The sequence below is a fragment of the Alligator sinensis genome, unplaced genomic scaffold, assembly GCF_000455745.1.
Source record: "Alligator sinensis unplaced genomic scaffold, ASM45574v1 scaffold449_2, whole genome shotgun sequence".
Taxonomy (NCBI): domain Eukaryota; kingdom Metazoa; phylum Chordata; order Crocodylia; family Alligatoridae; genus Alligator; species Alligator sinensis.
In genome coordinates, this window is record NW_005842831.1 from 471,396 (window position 1) to 490,051 (window position 18,656).

Below are 18,656 nucleotides of genomic sequence, written 5' to 3' on the forward strand. Positions count from 1 at the left end.
GCCCCTTACTTTCAAGCCACAGACCCCCCAGCCCTGCTGCTGCCTCATTCCTGACCCACAGTACCCGCCCCTACCCCAGACTAATGATGGTGCTGTTCACTCCCATCCCGCAGCCCCCCTATCCCTGCTGATACCCTTTGCTCCCAACCCACAGTCTCCTGGCACTGCCTGTGCCCCATGCTCCCGACCCACGGTCCCCAGCCTTGCCAGTGCCCCTCACTCACAACCTGCAGCCTCCTGCTCCCCCCAGCCTAAGCCCAGGCACTGGCCCCAGTGCTGCCAAGCTGGCCGCACAGCTTCCTGCTGCCTCCAAAGGGCCCCCGTGCCCCCTTCCCCCACTGGAGGGGCAGACACCCTGGCCCTCCAACCCTCGTCCTCCATAGACTTACCTGCATGTAGCTTCTTGAGCTGGTCCTACCACCCTGCCCAGCTACATGCCAGCCACATGCATGTGCAGACTTGCATAATGCCCCTACCTCCAATCACCCTCCCCCCAGCCCCAAGCAGCTCTCTGCTAGGGCAAGCTGAGAATTGCTGGGAAAAACTTCAGTATGAGCAAAGCAAAATCCTGGATACTTGTTGATACTGTATTTTAAAAAACTGTCCAGACAGAGGTGGGAGGACCCAAAAAGAAGACATGTTTGGGAAAACCCAGACATAGGTAACCCTAATAAAGAGCTTTCCATCCCAGTGCTTTCTGGGTGCAGGGAGTTTCTGCACATGAAGCAGGATGGCACCTCAACAGAACAGAGACTGGAGTTTGGGGGGGGGGCACACAGGGATTTTTTAATTAGCCTTGTTTCCCAGCAGACTATATCCTGCATAGTAATCCTGGGTCTTGAGTGGTCAGAATTAAAGATGTGGGTGGGGGGAGAGGTGTTTATTTGATTCCTTCTGCAGCTTTTTCCTCTTTATGGAGAAGCAAACTCTCTCAGTGAAGTGGGACTGCAACCAGGCATGGGTAGCTGGAGATGGGAAGTTTGGAGAGAGTTACTAATAGGGAAGTAAGTGCGGATCATTAGATCATGGTGGATGAAGATAAGATGTAAACTGCTTACTTTATCTGACTAACTACTGGAAATAGTTGGAATTGAAGATCATCATCATCATGGCTTTTATAGCACCCCATCAAGGCTTAAATCTAACTTTTTTTTCCAGTAGCAGATATCCCCTGTTAATGGTTCAGGATGAAATCCATTTGCTTTATTGGCAAAAGTGTGTATTAGCAGATTATTAGAGCAGGATTTTGTAGTAGAAGAGAGTAAATACTTGGTAACACAACAGCCATTTGTTTAGATTCCAGACCTAAGTGCCGTCATAGGCAGGAAGTAAAGGTTGACTCCTTCCCCCACCTACCCCAGCATGGAAAGGTTCGTCTGAGGGTTGCCACTCCTGCATGCAGTTAAACCCGGTTCATGTGTTACAGTAAGTGGAGAATGGAAGGGGAGGTGCTTAGTCTACTAACCAACTCACTTTTCTACACTTGAGTCTCCCTAAACACAGCACTGAGAAGCTGCCAACTGCTTTTCCATACCTTAAGCCAGCTGGCATGTTGGGGGCTGGTTTATACTTTTTTCCTCTGTCTTCTGTGTAGTGACTTGCAAATTGGACATCTCAAAAAGGGCCAACCTGTTAGGGCGTGATGAAGCCCTTATAAATCCATCTGCTTCTGGAAAGGGATCCTGCTTCCTCTAAAACTGAAATGGCCAACAGGTAAACTAGCTTGCTGATCTCAGCATCATCTTTGTTTTCCAGAGGCCTCAAACACTTTTGAGGTGGTGTTGGCAATTGAGTTGCGTTTCCAAACATCAGCATCTTTTGTTGGTATTTTTGGTGCTGCTTGAACACTGGAGCTCAATGAACTCGTGGTTCACACTTTTAGCAAGACTTTAAATGACCTTGTGCTTTGACTGATCCTTCCTCAAACATTTCTCTGCTCTATTTGACCCATGTGGGTTACACAGCTTACGATTAACCTTTAGACCCAAGAACTTTTGCTTTTCAAGTAACTGAGCTGTTTACAGTTTAAGTCAGGAGTCAGCAATGGTTTGCAGCTGGAGGTGTTAGGGGGCTGCTTTAACAGAGCTTGGCACTGAGCAGGTGCTTCCAGCATGGTCTGTATCCCCAGAACTGCAGCTGCAGTCACCACTTCCCCTCCCCCTGACCCCCACAGTGCTGCTGCCACCCAAAACCCCCTCTCTGCTAAAATGTTACTGAAGTCTTCTAGCTTCATGGGCCAGATCCAGCCTGTGGGCCATAGGTTGCTGACCCTTGTTTAAGCAAATGTCTTCTATTCCAGGCTTGATATTAATATGGCATCAAGCCCTTAGTGAATTTTCAAAACCTTTTAAATAAGGAGCAGGCAGGTAAAATAGCATTACCACTCCTAGGCAGTCTGTAAAACCAGTTTTTCACACAAAACTGGAAAAACATAACTTTGAGTGGAGCTCCCATCTAAAGTTCCTTAAAATAGAAAGGTCATTTAAACAGCTCTTGCCTCAAGCCTTCAGCAGTTTTGCAAGTGAAGATCAAATGCAACATGAAGCTGTGTTTTCTCTTGTATTAGCCCCCACTCTCTGATTTTTTAACTCTTGGACACTTACACTCTTACCAGACCTTAGTATGTACTTCTTAGAACCACTTTCTCTGTGGAAACAAAGCCTTGAAGCGAGGCAGCATATTTTTGGCTTCATGGCAGACTGAGCAGATGGAGTTTCTGGACTTGCCTTTTGTTTTAGTGCATGGTTCTGAAGCTCACTGACTTGGAAATGGTGAAGGGTTTCGAATGCTTTGAATGGCCTTACGATTTCTACGAGTCAGCAGCACAGACAATGAAGAGAGAGTAACTGACTCTTTTCTAACACAGTAGCACTGAAGCAGATGCCTCCTTGCCACCAAGTGAGATGTTTTACTTAAAGCAAAAACTTGAATTAATTCTTAAAGAAAACTGTTGTGGCAGATGTACCTTGCTCATAAGTGTCAGTTCTGTTGCATGTTCCAATCTCATGTACTTGGAAACATAGAATCAGTCCCGCTTGTAAAGCTAGATCCCCTAAGGTTGGGGGATAAAGTTAGTCCTTGTAAGGTGGAAACTGTTTGGTAGTCCTGTGTCTTAGGGCTTTTGCTGGCCCCTTGTCAGGTCCAAAAAGCAATCTCCCTTCCTCCCCCCCCCCACACACGCACACAGTGAATACTCTGATGTCTGGGGGCTTCTTTTGACTAGGGGTCTTATGACATGGGGGTCATACTGAATACTTAATTTTGATTCGGGAAGGATTTTTCCCTCTAGGTCAGATTGGCATGAATTATGGGGTGGGGGGAGGGAGGGGATTGCAATGGTAAATTTGGGGGATCGGATCCTTTTGTCTGTGAATGCAGGGGACTGTATTTGGTGGAATCATTCTCCTAAACCTCTAGGTATCAGTCCCTAGGGAATACCCTTGGGAGAGGTTGCGAAATGGGGTGCACTTTCATTTAAAGAGACTTGTGGTTTGCAGACCAAATAAGTTAAAGTTTCTCTGATAAAAACATGGACTCTTTCTAGGTAATCGGCCCTCAACATATAGTAAATTTTTAGCACTATCACTTCAGGTCATGGCACAAACTAGTATGTTCCATAGAATTGCAATCTCAAGAGGTTTTTCTCCAAGACTGGAAGAGCTGGATACAACTAAATGGAAAGGGGGTGGTGGGGTGGAGGAGCACAAGGGTTGCATCAAAGCACATTACATTCTGGCATGAAGGTCTTTCCTTGATCACTTCTAATTCAAGGTACTCCCAAAGTACCAGATGGTATATCAGATAAAGGAGTGTCTTCTGTAAACCCCAGAACAGCAGAATGCAATAACTGGGGGAAAGTAGTTTGTGTCTGTATGTCTCTAAAGACCTGTTCATTGTTTGCTCAGCTTTTGTTGGCTTCCTTGCAGGAATTGACTACAAGACCACTACTATCTTGCTGGATGGCAGAAGGGTCAAGTTGGAACTCTGGTGAGTTATGTTACTAAACTACCCTGGCAGCCAGCCCAGAATGTCTTGGAACATTATTGTTGAAGCCTCCAACTGGAGAGAGATGATAGCTTCCTCTTGAAAACATGTTTGGATTCATTTGTAATGATGTAAAACAATGGTGCTCGTGTTTTTGGCCCCACTGGCCAGATAAGGCTCCATGCTGCCCCCACTTGGCCAGGATCGGACTCTGGAAACTGCATGCTACCCTTACCCAGTCCCCTCACACTGGGATCAGGGCGTGGCCCACAGGGCTCCCCACAGATCTGCAGGGAGCCCCATGGACTAGATGACATGGCATCAAGGACCAAATCTGGCCTGCAATCCAGGGGTTGAGCATCCCTTGTATGCAAGAGATGCTGGCCTACTCCTAGTTTCCTTCTAGAATAACCCAGTGACCTTGCATATCCAAAGAGCAAGCAGACATATGCCTACCCCATATACTGTTTTGCTATGGTCCACGGCAGAACACCATATAATCCATAATGTTTCTGTTTACTTTCAAGATGATATGCATTATCTTTAGGTAAAATGTATTGTAGTGCTTTGTAGTTAATGTGTTTCCATGCCTCATGGAGCATGGTGTTAATCCACAGCAGTTCTTCATCTTAAATTCTGTGAACTACTTGGTCACGCCATTTTGTCTTGCAGACCAAGTTCCCCCTGCTCTGTCTCCCTCTGCTTAGCTTTTCATGCCTAATTCTGTGTGCTATGGGTGGTCCATGGTCTGCATGTTAAGAGCCATTGCTCAAATGCCATATGTTCAGCCCACATCATACTTGTACCCAGTAACCAAAGCCCCCTGTTCCCCACCATGGCCCCATGTAACTTCCCCTCCAGCACACCAGCCTTTATTCCTAGACAGGCTTCCCTCTCTGGAAAATCCAATTTAACAGGCTTCCCACATCTCTTGGGAAGAACTGTAAAGGGGGAACAGCAGCAGTACTCCTACAAAATTGCTTTTGTTAATTGAAATAACTCTGCATGGTCTTTATCTGTACAAATGTCCAGTTCCTATCTGAATATTAAGTTCTTGGCTTTGGTGACTTGCCAGGGTAACATGTTCAACATTTGAATTCAAGTTTTCCTTTTACTCTCCGTACTCACTTAATAGAACATCATCTCGTTCTTGTGATAAGAGAGCGAGAAGATAGAAATATCACATCTTCCTTCTCTAAACCAGGGGTGGCCAACCTGGACACAGGTGCCACAAGTGGCATGGGCAGTTTATATGCATGTAGTACGCAGCAGATTTGGAAGGCGACAGGGAACATAGCAGAGTAAAGCAAGGACAGAAAAAAGAGAACAGATCAGGCATGGGAAAGATATTAGAATAGCACTCATAGGGTGCAGAGCTAATTCGTGGCCTGCCTGCCAAAAAGGTTGGCCCTACTGCTCTAGACTGTTCATTACACTGTCCTTTTTATTGTGTCCTCTCTTCCTTTGATAAAGTAAATAATCTTAATCTCCTTTGAGTTTTCCAGGTCTTTGATCAATCTCATTACCCTTCCTTGTCCCTGCTCCAGTGCTATGTTTTGTTTTTTGAGGGGTGAGCTTTGTGTAGTGTACCAGAGGATGCCACCTCATCCTTTTATGCTAAGGGAATATAATCTCCACGTTGGCACTTTCCCATTCCTTGTGCAATCTAGCAGTATGTTTTGTGCCGCGCCCACCCCCCCCTCCAGTTAGCTATTAAAAATGATTCCTTGGTCCCATAATATGCCACTCAAAGCTTAAATTTGAAGGCAGGGCTGTCCTGAAACATAAAACACCTCTGACTTTCACATCAGATGCATGATACAGTCGATCTGAAACTCTTGGAAACTTGATCTAGGATGATCAGGCTTCCCAGTGCCTGTTGTTGACGTGGGAGGAGCACATTATCAAACATGCACAGTGGGGATGGAAGACATCATAACATGCTCTTTGGTTAGCCTTACCTCAACTTGCAGTTCAGTAGGCACAGCTTAGATCAGCATGCTGCGCTCCATGTAATCTCACAGATGTCCGGTTGATTGTTGATGTGCTGTTAATGTAATGTCAGGTTTAAATAATCTTAAAAGAATTACCTAAATTTACAAATAAGGAGTTCACGCAGCTAGTGTCCATAATGCACCCTGATGTGCCTCTCTGCTACAGAACATGTTGTACTTCTAGATGCTATATAGTATGCTCTGGAATATCACGGGACAGGGTGACCACTGAAGGTTTATATGTAAAGGTGTCTCCTGTCACAAGAGGTCAGTTCTAGTTCATAAGTGCCTCTGAACTTGTGAGGTTAAGAAGAATATTCAATTTTTGGAGGAGGCTAGAGAAAGGGGGCTCCTATTGCTATTTACTCCAGCTCTCTCTGGCTCCCCACTAGATCCTGGATAGTGTTGTCCCATCAGAAGTGTAATGACCAGGTATCCTGGTTTTCTCTGTTTTAAAAATCACAAATTCTCCGATTTAGAATCCCTCAAATCCATTTTTTTCCATGATTAAAATGAAACACCGCTCTGTGTGTGTGTGTGTGTGTGTGTGTGTGTGTATCTAGGCATCAGCTGAACACATTGTTTTATTGATATATTTACAACTTTTAAAGCAGTTTGGAAGCCTACCAGTGCCTCGGTCAGTATAAGACAAATTCTAAATACCCATACAATTTTGGCATTTGATTTTGGATTTTTTTATCATGGAAAATAGAGCTCTACTTGCCCCTTTGGCTCACCAGGACACAGGTCCAGCTGCAGTTGTGCTTCCCCCTCCCCCCTCACTGCTTTGTGGGGCTGAGTAGCCCTAATATGCCAGTCCTTCCCATGCCATTGCCCCTCACTCCCAACACCTCTCCTCTTCGCCCACCAGAGGGGGCCCCTGGCTACAGGGCCTGGGGCCTGGGTCCACAGCCCCCTACCCCTACACCTGTCTTCCCTCAGCAGCACCTGAGCCTTGGCTGCTACCTGTGGGAAGCAGCAGCTCTTGCAGCAGAACAGAGCATGGAGCCTAGCTCCCCCACCCCTTCAGGTGACACAGCCTGTGAGGGGGGGGGGGGGGGGGGGGGCGGCCCCCCCCAGCTCCCCACCCTGCTGCCCTCCCCCTAGGGGCCTCCACAGCAGACGGGACCTGGCATGGCAGGGCAGAGTGAGTTGGGGAGGCTCAGTGCTGCTGCCAGGAGCCCTGTGCTGCCATAGCAAGGTGCTTCCTGCCCACCTGGCAGCAGGTCAGGGCACAGTTCTGTGCCGCCACCCCTGCTGCTGCCAGATGGGCAGGGAGTGCCTCACCATGGTGGTGCAGAGCTCCCAGGGGCAGCACTGAGCTTCCTTGCCATACTGGGTCCTGCGCATTGGGCTGTGGAGGCCCCTGGGGGGAGGGCAGCAGGGCAGGGAGCCCCAAGCCCACAGCAGGCAGCCTGCATCTGCCCCCACCCCACAGCCAAATCTGGGGGGGGGGGGGCACATGCCCCACATCTTACCCCCAGGAGTCTGTGCAGCAGTAGGGAGCTGCCTCCCCCACACAAATCACCCGCAGCTCTGTCTCATTCCCAGCCTGGACCCCAAACACCAGGCTCCACTCACTACCCCGGCTGGGTAGCAACCCAGCCCTACCTAACTCCCTACCTCCCTCACTATGGGGGCCTCAATCCCTCCCCCCTCCCTCCACTTACATTCAGGAGCTGTGCTCATGCTGCCTCACTGCCACATGCGTGTGTGCCCCCTGCCTGATTGCCCTTCTCCTGCTCCCCCCAGACCCTTTGCAGACTGCAACTCTGTCAGCCTGCAAGGGGAAACCCTCCATTTCCCATATGTTTCTCCTTAAAATCTGGGTTTTACCACACTTTTCTATGGTGAATAGAAAACCTGGACCCCCTGGTAATGACTATAGGAAGTAACCTTTATGGTACATATGGGTTCTAACTTGAAGTTAATCTTTCTCTGGGGTAAAGGCTTGAATTTAAATTCAAACTCTTTGGGGAAATAGCTTGCGAAGCAGCAGGAAGGTACTGTGCATAGTGCAGAGATCCACACTGAGGACTCTCTTATAGGTCAGCACTGGTATCCCATTAGCATCATCTATGGGAATGAAATGTGTGGGGATTTTTTAGACTTTTGGGTTTGATGCATTTTTCTCTGTTCCAGGGACACGTCTGGCCAGGGGCGATTCTGCACCATTTTCAGATCCTACTCCAGAGGTGCTCAGGTAAGTGCTGCAAATGAACCTTTTGGGACTTTACCTAGTTATCAGATCTTCTGAAGGATGGGAAGCAAACTAATACCAGGAGATACCACCCAGTATCTTCCTGTTTTCTTTTCTAATGTCCTGTCTTTGCCTTTTTTGACCAACCAACAGAGGGATGAGCAGGTATTTACTTATGCAGTGTGTCGCAGAGGACTGAGGTGCCCTGCTCCTAAAGAGGAGAAACTGCTAGGGAAGGAGCCCTAGCAGTGAATAAGGAGCTCAGCTGTTAGTTGCCAGGGCAACGGGAGTCAGCAAGTGACCCACACCTGCCAGCAGTCAGCTGACTGTAAGGGGCAGGGCCTGGCCCTTATAAACCCTAGGGGCTGAGGCCAGGGGGAGTTCCCTGCCAGCAGCCAGGGAGGAAGGAGCTCCCTGAGCAAAGATGCAAGAAGAAGCCTGACTGCAGGTACAGCTCAAGCCAAGTAAAGGATGGCAGCTCTAGGATGTCTGAGCAACGTGGTTTTAGCCGGGCGGCTTTAAGTTATGTTGTAGCCTAGGGGCTTGTGTTTTGTTTTGTTGTCACACCAGTGGTTTGGGAGAGACTATTAGGGGTTGGAGGAGGCCTCATAGGGGACTCACGGTAGTGTGAGGACCCCAGCGCTGGTGAGGGCGCAGTATTTGGGGTGTATAGACCCCAGCCCCAGAGAGGGCCAGCTGAGAAGCCCCAGTGCGGGCGTGGTGAACCCCAGAGAAGGGGACAGCTTGCTGGCGAGCCCTGAGAGAGGGCGGCATTGCAGAGAAGGCCCCCGAGAGAGGGCGTGGAAAGAGGGAGACAGAGACCACGAACAACGTCTATTCCAGCTGCGAGGCTTGGGGCGCGGTGAAAGGGGTGGTTGGAGCCACGCATAGCCCATAAGGCTAGGGTGCCCCAAAGCACCCGTTTGAAGGACAAGACCCACAAAGGGGCCAGGAGTCTACAGGGCCAGAGGTTACAGCGGACTGTGTCCAAAAAGACATAAGGCAGCCTCCCTAATATATTGGAACATCAAAGACATGGCGGGCGAGAATTTGAGGGTGCCCTTGAGCCAACTTGGCACGGGAAGGGGGCCTTGAGGAGATCACGGCCCTCCTGCAGGACCCTGCCGTGACATAGTGCAACACAACAGAACACTATTTTACTGGGTTGTATATTTTATATATGTGCTGAAGAAGTAGCATTATCTGGAACACAGGTCAGTTTTTTTGCCTTGTCTCTGGATTGAGTTTATGGTAAAGTTCGGGTTCTTGGTTGACAGCTGATGTGATAAGCCTCAAATGACATCAGCTTTCCCAGGAAAATTCTTACAGCTCATACCACCCCCAAACCAGTTACACAAAATGGGCCCATCTGGGTATATTTGAGCTGGTTTTAAAACAAGGGGATTGTTTAGATCTGAAAATGGATTATTTAACCCATGGAGTAAAAAGTCAGAATTTGAGGTGCTGCTTTAGGTCCAAGCAGAAAGTATGATGTAACTTTTGCAACTTGTTTATGTTGGAGAGAGCTCCTAGCTCCAACTCCTCCCACCTCTCTGAATAGTCTTCACTAGGTATTACAGCTAATGTAATCTCCGATAAAGTAACGACTTCCACAGCATAATGTCCCCCTAAGCCAAGTAAACTAGGCTGCTTGCTTGTGACACTGAATGGCATGGGGAAATAAGCTCTGTCTTTATAGCGTTTCCTTTTCCTTTAGATTTTTTTTTTTTCTCACTAAGAACTAGCTTCTGTCCAAGACTTGTTGACTGGACCAGAGGATCCAGAAATTATGTAGTGCTTTAGTCTGTGAGGTTCTACTATATACAGCTTGCCTATCCAGCTGAGAAAATCATCATGTTTTCTGTATTTAGGACTTCCTGTATATTCTTGTGGGCTCTAGACAGAGATCACTTGCCACAATGGTATACACTGCCTATACCGCCTCCAGTGTTGTATTTAGTCTTGTACACACACACCCCTGGTGTTTTGTGGGCAGTTCTCTAGAACACCCCTTTTGGCTGTGGCCAGTGTCATGATTCTCTTGTCCGCATGAGCAACAGAAGCTTTAAATGCTGTGTATATCATACCATGCATCTGAGACTTAACTGTCAGCAAAGCATGTGGAGTCAAGATAGTTTGGTGCCATACAGGTTCTGAACAGAGATAGCAGAGTGGTGCCACTTGGTATTGTGATGAGCAAGTGAAGAATTGATCTAGGTTAACCTTTTTTTGTATCCCTGAGACCACACTAGTTAGATGTACAGAGAAACTCCTGGCAGATGCAAGAGACTGATCACAAACTGAGTAGGAACTTGGTGATAAGTCTCTCTTGGAAGCCTAGGTCTGACTGAGGATGCTGAACCTCACAGCTCTCGTCCAGTGCAGAATACAGAAAATGTATTGGGCACCCCCAAATTCTCATCTGTACTTCTGGCTGTTGCTGAAAGACTTTCTCCAATCTAGTAAGATGGTTATTAGATGGAGATCTTTGGAGCAGGTACTATCCCCATGGGTCTACAACACCTAGTGCATTGGGACTTTTGATCCATGATTTTGGATCCCCACATAGCACTAGTACAAATTAACTGAAGCACAAAGCCAAAGCAGCAACAGTAATCTGTTTGTCAAAACCAGGCAACTTGAATGGAGTATGCTATTAGACACTGAAGTAAAATAAAGTTGATTTGGCTGCATTAGGCAATGCTCGTCCACCCTATTTCTACGACTTGGGTTCTAAACACTTCCCCTGATGGGATGACTTAGGGTGCCAACAGACATGCACCTCCCCACCGTAACTCATGATGCTTTACATAAAGTGCCATGAGTTACAGCACCTCCCACTCGCTGCAACCCAACTGATGTTTGCTGTTAGGTGATGAGAGGAGTTAGGAATCAAGCTCCACTTTGGAGTTGATCCAGGAGGCACTGCCTCTCTGCAACCCCTCCCCCCACTACCTCGTCAAGTGCTGTCTGTAGGATGGGAGGGGGAGGGCTGCAGGCTGGAGTTTGCCCAACCTGTACTAATGAGTGGGCTGGCAGATTGGAGCCCCCCGCCTTCCGGGGCAGGCTTCCAATCCACCTGCCCCCCCTTTCTGGCATAAGCTAGGCAGACCCCAGCCTGCAGCTCCCTCCCCCTCCTTTCTTCCTCTCCTGTCCTGCAGACAGCATCAGGGGTGGGGCTGGGCTGCATCAGGTCAGTCCTGCTCTCACACAGGGACTGACCGAAGTTAATGAAGGTGCTGTGCTTTGGAGCACTGTCATCTGAACTCTCAGTATCTGAGGGTTAATTTGTTGTACAATACAGGCACTTTTTAAGCACTCTGCAGCTGTATGCTTTTGTTGGGGCATGGCTGTAGAGCACTTTCAGGGGGCTGATCATATGACAAAAAGTCACTTCTGTCAGTGCCCTTAATGTGACAAGGTACCGGACAGAAGCTGCTCACGGTGTTGAAACCAAATGGAGAGAGTCGACTCCCACTCTCACACAAAGAACATTTGTTTAGGTCACATCTTCCCTACCTCTGGCCCCCAGTTGGGCTTGATAAGTAATTCCATAGAATGCCAGTCTGAAACCCTAGCACTACAAACAAGTCCTGCAAGTCCAGCCATGTGGGACTGGCATCCACATAATGAGTTTCAAGCTTTTTTTCTTGCTACCTCTGTTATCTGAACAGTACCTTGTTTACTGGATCTTTATACCTCTCTTTCTTCAAGGAGCCTTGGAAGAATGTGACTCTTACTACAAGCCCTCCAGTTTAATCTGGGGAGGGCTTATTAGACAAAATTGTGTCCTTAAATGTAAGCAAAGGGCCAAAGGCTGGGATATGCCTAGACCTGTCAGGCAGCAGCAGGTTTACACAGCTCCTCTTGTCCTCGGCTGCTCTAGACCCCAGCTTTTTTGCATGCCTGACAGCTCCTCTTTCTACACATGCCCTTCTAAATCCTGATTCTGCAAAGTGATCCTAAAAGCAGAGCATAAATCATGAGCTGACCTATTTACAACTGAGAGGATACAAAATGAAAACCTCTCTGAAGTGTCTGTGCCTTCTATGACGCCTCTAGTGTTGTTCTTGACATGCATTTGAGGTGTGAAACTTTGGCATGTTAATGACTAGAAGAAGCCCAGGTGTGCTTATCCCTGGCTAGCAATAAGGACCAGGTTTAATGTGAATATGCTTATGAATATATGGTGTTACTCCCAATTTTTTGTTTCAGTGGATGCCTTCTGTTTGTTGCCCACCATCTTCTATGGTACTGTCTTGTGTGAGCCTCTGCTGAAATTCACATTTGTGCAGACCTCAATGCCCTCTCTCTCTCTCTCAAACAAGCGAGCCCTGTCTCCTCTCTTACAAGGTCACAGAAAAGGCTAACTTGTAACTAATTGCTACCCTAGTTTAAACTATTCCAGTGGCCAGCCAATGGGCTGGGGTTGATTGAATAAGAAGACTGCTCTGTAAGAATGGAGTTTGCATTAAGTTACTGCCTTTTTTGGCTGACTCATACAGACAGCACTGCACTGGCCCCTGGGGCCACCCTTCACAAACTGCCAGGCGTACACAAACAGATGGAGTCACATTATGCATGCCAGGTGGGCATGTTCAGCCTGGTGTATGGGAGTAAAACTATTGAAGTCAACGGTGGAGCATTCACTTAAAGATTCATTTGGCCTTATTCCACCTGCTTTGCATTTACACCCACCAGTTTACACGCGCTTCCCCCATGCATAGCACGTTATTGGACTCAGACAATGGTGTCAGTCCTGTGCACGTGCAAGCCCCTTATCCAAACCCTGTTGTAGCCCATGGATGCTGATGGATTAGCCCCTTGAAACAACAAAGGCTATGAGGGAGATGATTGCTGCATAAAAGTACCTAGGGTGGTAGGAGTAAGGGAGAAATAAACACCAGGAAGGGAAAAGGCTGTTGGTCCTTTAGCATAATATTGGCAGAAGAAAAAAATTAGTCTAAATTGACCGTTAATAAATTGAGGATCTCATTATGTTGAAATTGGGCTTGGATAAGTCTTCATACAGGATTGCATGATGTAGTTACTTACAGATAACTGGGAAACCAGATTCCATGAGCTAGAGGGTCCCTTCTGGTTCTATGATCCCATGTCTAATGAGACTGGATTGAGAATATGACAGGTGCATCTGAATGAGGCCTGAGCTTTTAGTAAAAAATGCCAAACAGCTGCTTGAGCTGAAGAGCATTTCCCTTGAGGGAGGCTGTACCTGACTGTTCTCTCTTTTCCCTACTTCATTGATTCTCCACCAAGTAAAGCCTCCCTGGGAGATTCCCTTATATTGTTGATATGGCTGGAGAAAGTCTTAAATAAGAAAAAAAAATCTGCATCAAGACTTCCTTTCCCTTGCCATAAGTCCCCTCATTCAGCCCAGCTTCCAAGTTGTGGCAGACTGATCTGAATATGGCGGGGCTGGAATCTTTCATTTCTAGCTCCTTACCATGGCCCCAGATTGTCCATTGATCACACCCCAGGGCTGCTGACCCTTATACTGCTATTAACCTCAAATTGGATGGTTTGAAGTTTCTTCTGAAAAAGTTGCCAGAAACAGAGAGGGTTGCACAGACTGCAGAGTTGCAGATTAGCTCACTTCAACTATTGGGCAGCGATGAACAGTTCTCCTCAGCTGAACTAAATAACCCCCATCTGACTTGGATTATAGTGTTATGGAGACACTGGAATACTTGAGGGTGAATGACAAAGCTACTTCACTCTTTTCTTTTGTCCTGTAGCAAAAGCAGGCCAGTTTGCTATTTATTGTCTAAAGAAGTGAAGGCTGTTATCTGGACTTGAAGGAAAGCTGTACTAACTTAACTGGCATGAATGTTGTGTAATCAAAAGGTGTTTAGGAATCCAGTAATGGGAATATTATCAGTTAGAAGAGCATTGGAGCTTAATTTCTATTTTGTGGTCTGTAACACTGGGCTTATAATTTTTCAGTCAGCTAAGAATCTATGGGAATTGAGTATTTTACCTGCCTTTCCTCAAAATTAGCAGTAAACCATGTTTGGAGGCAGTGTGGCCTGGACTAGAATAGGTGACTTCAGATAAGAACTCAGATGTCCTGATGGTGTTCCTGCATGTATAAGATGATCAAGATGCTCCCAGGTGTTTTTGGTGTCATGTCCTCCTCTGTGATGATCACATGAGATTACTATGTGTTTGTTTGCAAAACAATGCATCATCCTGTGGTTGTTAGAGTTGATCAAAAAGTGGCCTGCCTGCCTGCCTTATGTTGCAGCACACTCTTAGCACTGTGTTCAGTATCCCATAACTTCCATTCAGTTCTCGGGTACTGCAAATAGCAGCCCTTCCATAAAGGCTTCCTCATAACTAGGAACCTACCTAAATCGCACTAAAAGTGCCACTGTTGTGAACTTCTAATCTCACTTTTTTTTTTTTGTTGTGTGTACCCTCCCCAAGCCACTGAGTGGCCAAAAGGCAATTAATGCTCCCATTTTTGCCTCTGGCCACTGAGGGGCGAGTGGGGAGTGTGGCACAAAGAGCAAAATTAAAGGCACCACTGCATCATGAACTTCCACCACAATTTAGCAGTTGAGTCTGTATATCTCCCCTGAACTCCATGCCAGGTTGTATGGTAAGAGAATTGTTTCTTTTCTGTCTTGTTGCTGGGTGAAAAGCTGCAAGCAGAGGAAGCTGACTGTACAAGGAAAGAGCGAAACAGTAGTCATGCAGAGGAACATTTTTTTTTCCCCCAAGGGTGCTTAAGTCCTGCTTTCACAAATGACTTGAGCATTTTAAGTCAGTGACTTTTTAAGCACCTAAATGCCTGTCTTTCTTAACCCAAGACTTGTGCTCTTAAAAACTACCAAATGCTGGAAACATTCTTCTACTAGAGAAGAATGTTTCCAGTCAGTCGATTTTCTGTTTGTACCTCCTGTTTCCTGTAGCACCTGTAGTTACTAAGTATTCAGGTGAAGGGTGTAACTTTAAAGAGCCTCTTCTTGCCCTCCCTGTGTCTGGTGTGGGAAGTATCCATCTTGTGTAAATTGCAGTCTGCGCTTGTGCTGCGGTGTAGTCTTAGCTCTGTCGCCTGCATTAAGCATCTCGGGGGCACTAAGCTGTGTTCTTTCTGAGTTGATTTGGACCCAAATTCCTGCTTCTCTGGCAGGGAGCTCTGTACAGAAGCAGTTCTGTAGTGCCCTTTGTCTATGTTCCTCCTTCCATGAGCTGTTTTTACTAAATTAATTTAATCTGGAGGCAGGGAGGGGGAGGGGGGGAACATTACTGAAACCTGTGTGAGCAGATACTGTCAAGTGCAGATGGGCTTCAGGAATTCACAAAGGCAAAATACTTCTGATTTGCACTCTAGTTTCCCAGGTGGATGGAATGGGAAGTATTTTTCCAGCGATGACTTCCCTGGCATGGAGCTGACACTTAGCACAAAGAGAACCAGCTCAGTTAAGCAGGGTTTCATGTTGGCTTTCTGATCAGCTGTGGTCTAACAACAGTCAAAGAGCACCAGTCTTTTCCTCCCACCTGCAGGAAGGCAGGTGGGAACTGGCTCCATGTTCATAGCACACCACACAGCTTGCATGATATTCACCTGGGACCTTCTGGTGGCTCTGACTGTGAAGATTAGATTTTGTTTGCACTAATGAGCAGAAATTGCAGCCTGTTACGAAGCGAATAGTCCTTTAGAAATGCAAATGTCTGTTTAGAAGCTGTGTTTATTTTTAATATGTACACATGCAAATAAATACCCAACACCCAAGGGCTTGACTTGTTACAAATGAACAGTTGGTCTCATTTCAGTAACCATTGCTGGGTGCAAAAGGTGATGCTGGTATTCACTCCTGTTTGATTGCCCTTTCCAGTCTGCTCTCAGTTCTCAACTTTTCCTATTGCAGAGTTTACACTTCTCAATAATCTGTCTGGTCTGATGCTCTTAACTTGTTGCACATAAGTCTGTAATTGTGAGAATGTATAGCAATATTTTTAAATAGAGCTTGAGGACTTATGCTCTTCTAGTGGCTGATATGGGGGTAGGAGAGGAAAAAGGAGGTGGCGTTATCTTTCTCACCCTGACATATGCCAGTAACTAAACCTATTTCAACAGATGCTCTGGAGACTTGGCTGGCCAGGCAGCATTTACATTGGCTGCAATACAAAGAGGTTCAAATGCTTTGTAAATGGTTCCAAACTGGTGTGCATAGTACACTTTAATAGGCATTAAAAGCCTACTCCAAGGACAGTCTATAACAAATCCCAGTTGCAACCATGACACTAAAAAAAATATTGCTGAGCTCTGACCGGTAATAGCCTGTCTTTATAGGCTGCTGCTTTAGCCAGTGGATAGTTTCCCAGTCTTCAGCAGAATAATGGCATCTTTGGTGCCTGTGCTGATCAGCACTGCCTGACTGCTTATTTAGTCACAGCAGATGCATCAGTTGTGCCAAGCACTTAAATCAAACCTAAGTCGAACAAAAGGGAAAAGAAGTAACCTCCCTAGCTGCAACATGCTCCTGCAGCACTCAGTTGGCTGGATCTTTCCACTCGGTGTGAATCCATTTTCACCTGTGCCAGAGGAGGCCTGACTGGTGCCCTTCCAAAGCTGCCCCACCAGCAGCTTTCTGGGAGCAGGGTTATTCATGAATTATATACCCCAATCAGTCATGCTGTCAGGTAGCATAAAGAAATGGCGAGTCTTTGTGCAGTTTCTGCTTCCTTTACGTTGTAATCCTTGTACACCTCTCTTCGGAAGAGTCTCAAGATTGTTCTCCAAGCCACAAAGCTCTTGTGGACTTGCTGATGAAGTGTTCAGAAAGCCATAGCAGAAGTAATTTTACTTTGGACTAATAGCCACAGGTCAACCCCACTACCTTTCTATTGAGTCTTCATAAATATTCACTCCAGAAATGCCTACCCTAGTCCAATCCTTCTGGTCTCTGTTGGATAATTTTCTTAGCATTGTGCTGGTGATGGGTATTTAAGCAGAGAAGCTGCGTGGCATTTCACCCTCCGAATGCAGACGTGTGTGGAACAGGGCTCACAAGTGGGTTCAGCCTTGCTGTATATGTTATGATGGTGAGGTTAAGGGCAGTGCAGGATGGGAAGGCGGGATGACTGGGTAGTTAATGTACTACTTTAGGAAAATAATCTACCACAGACTACCTAGTAGTCAGCTTGGACAAATCATTTGGGCTATGTCTGTAGTGCAAACTCTGCCTAGTAGTGGTGCCCTTGAGCATTGTGCAGTGCTCTGTGTTGCTGTCTCCTAAGCTGGAAGGAAAGTAGCCCTAGCCATCTGATGTTTTGAACAGAGTCATTGGCAGTGCTGATTGACAGTACCAGTTAGCCCATCCAAGTAGTACATGGATGTACCTACACTGCTTCTGCCTTAGGAGGCTCCTCATCTGGAGCAGAACAGCACATCTGAGAGCACCACTGCCAGAGATGGCAAGTTCATACTACAGATGTGGCCTAAATTGCTCTATGCCTCAGTTTCCCCATTGCCATCTCAGAAGTGGGGAAACTAAAGCATGTTAGCACTTCCATATATTGCAAGCTTGTTTTGGAACACAACTATGCATTCTGGAGATGCAGAGGTACTTAAGAGCCAGCTAAGTACCTAAATGGAGAGACTTCTGTTTAGTGAGGACATGCGCATCATGAAGTTCTTAAGTTGTTTTTTTATTTTAAAGTGACCTAAAATTCCATATAGAGCTTTCCTTTTCCTTTTACTGAATTTTAAAGCTTTGGGGAAGTGGTGTTTGGTCTAGCAATGCCTAAACTGGGATTGCCCCACAGTCTATAAAACAAAACCTGGCTTCTGTGTAGGGGTGTGCATGTGTATGCACACATATATATCTTTCACTGCCTACCCAGAGAGGAGAAAAATAGGAGCTATGAGAGTTTAAAAAAAAAAAACCCCAAAACACATCCACTTTGCATATGTTGAGGAATAGAGGAAGAGTTCAGGTATTACGGGCAACCTCAACATGGTAGCACTTGATCTTTAGAATGTTTCACTGGGAAATCTTATCTTTTGGTGTCTTTGTATGTGGGGCTGTATTAAGGTTACCGTCAAGGCCTGTTTCTTGCTTGCCATCACAGCTTGTTGACTTGACCTTCCTCCTGCCAGTCCTTGCTGGTGACATACCATGCTGATGCAAAATGTTCCACTTTAAGGAGATCTTTGGCTGCATCTCCCAGACTGCTTTAATACTATATCCTCCTGAAGCATGTTTCTGGCATAAGCATCCGTGACCAATTAGACCTTATGATTGTTGGCTCGGGTAGTTTCCCAGTCCAGAAGTAAAAAAGGCAGCTGCATAATGTTTTTTCTTCTAAACGATTTGTAGCCTATTTAATTAAAAAGAAAACAAAAAAAAATAGGCAGGAGTGTTTTTGTTTTCACTTCCTTTTATGAAGATTGTTGGCCAGAGACTAACTTCAGTCTGGATAAGCTCTTATGTCCTGCATCTTTCCCT

The 18,656-nt window shown here is 46.4% G+C and overlaps 1 protein-coding gene across 1 annotated transcript in view; it reads left to right on the forward strand.

Moving 5' to 3' along the window:
* RAB40C (RAB40C, member RAS oncogene family) overlaps positions 1–18,656 on the forward strand; it is a 61,954-nt gene that overhangs the window by 31,637 nt on the left and 11,661 nt on the right. Inside the window, exons 2-3 of the mRNA XM_006035401.3 lie at positions 3,927–3,987; positions 8,121–8,181. Coding sequence (XP_006035463.1) covers positions 3,927–3,987; positions 8,121–8,181 — 122 coding nt within the window. The remainder of the gene's footprint in view (positions 1–3,926; positions 3,988–8,120; positions 8,182–18,656) is intronic.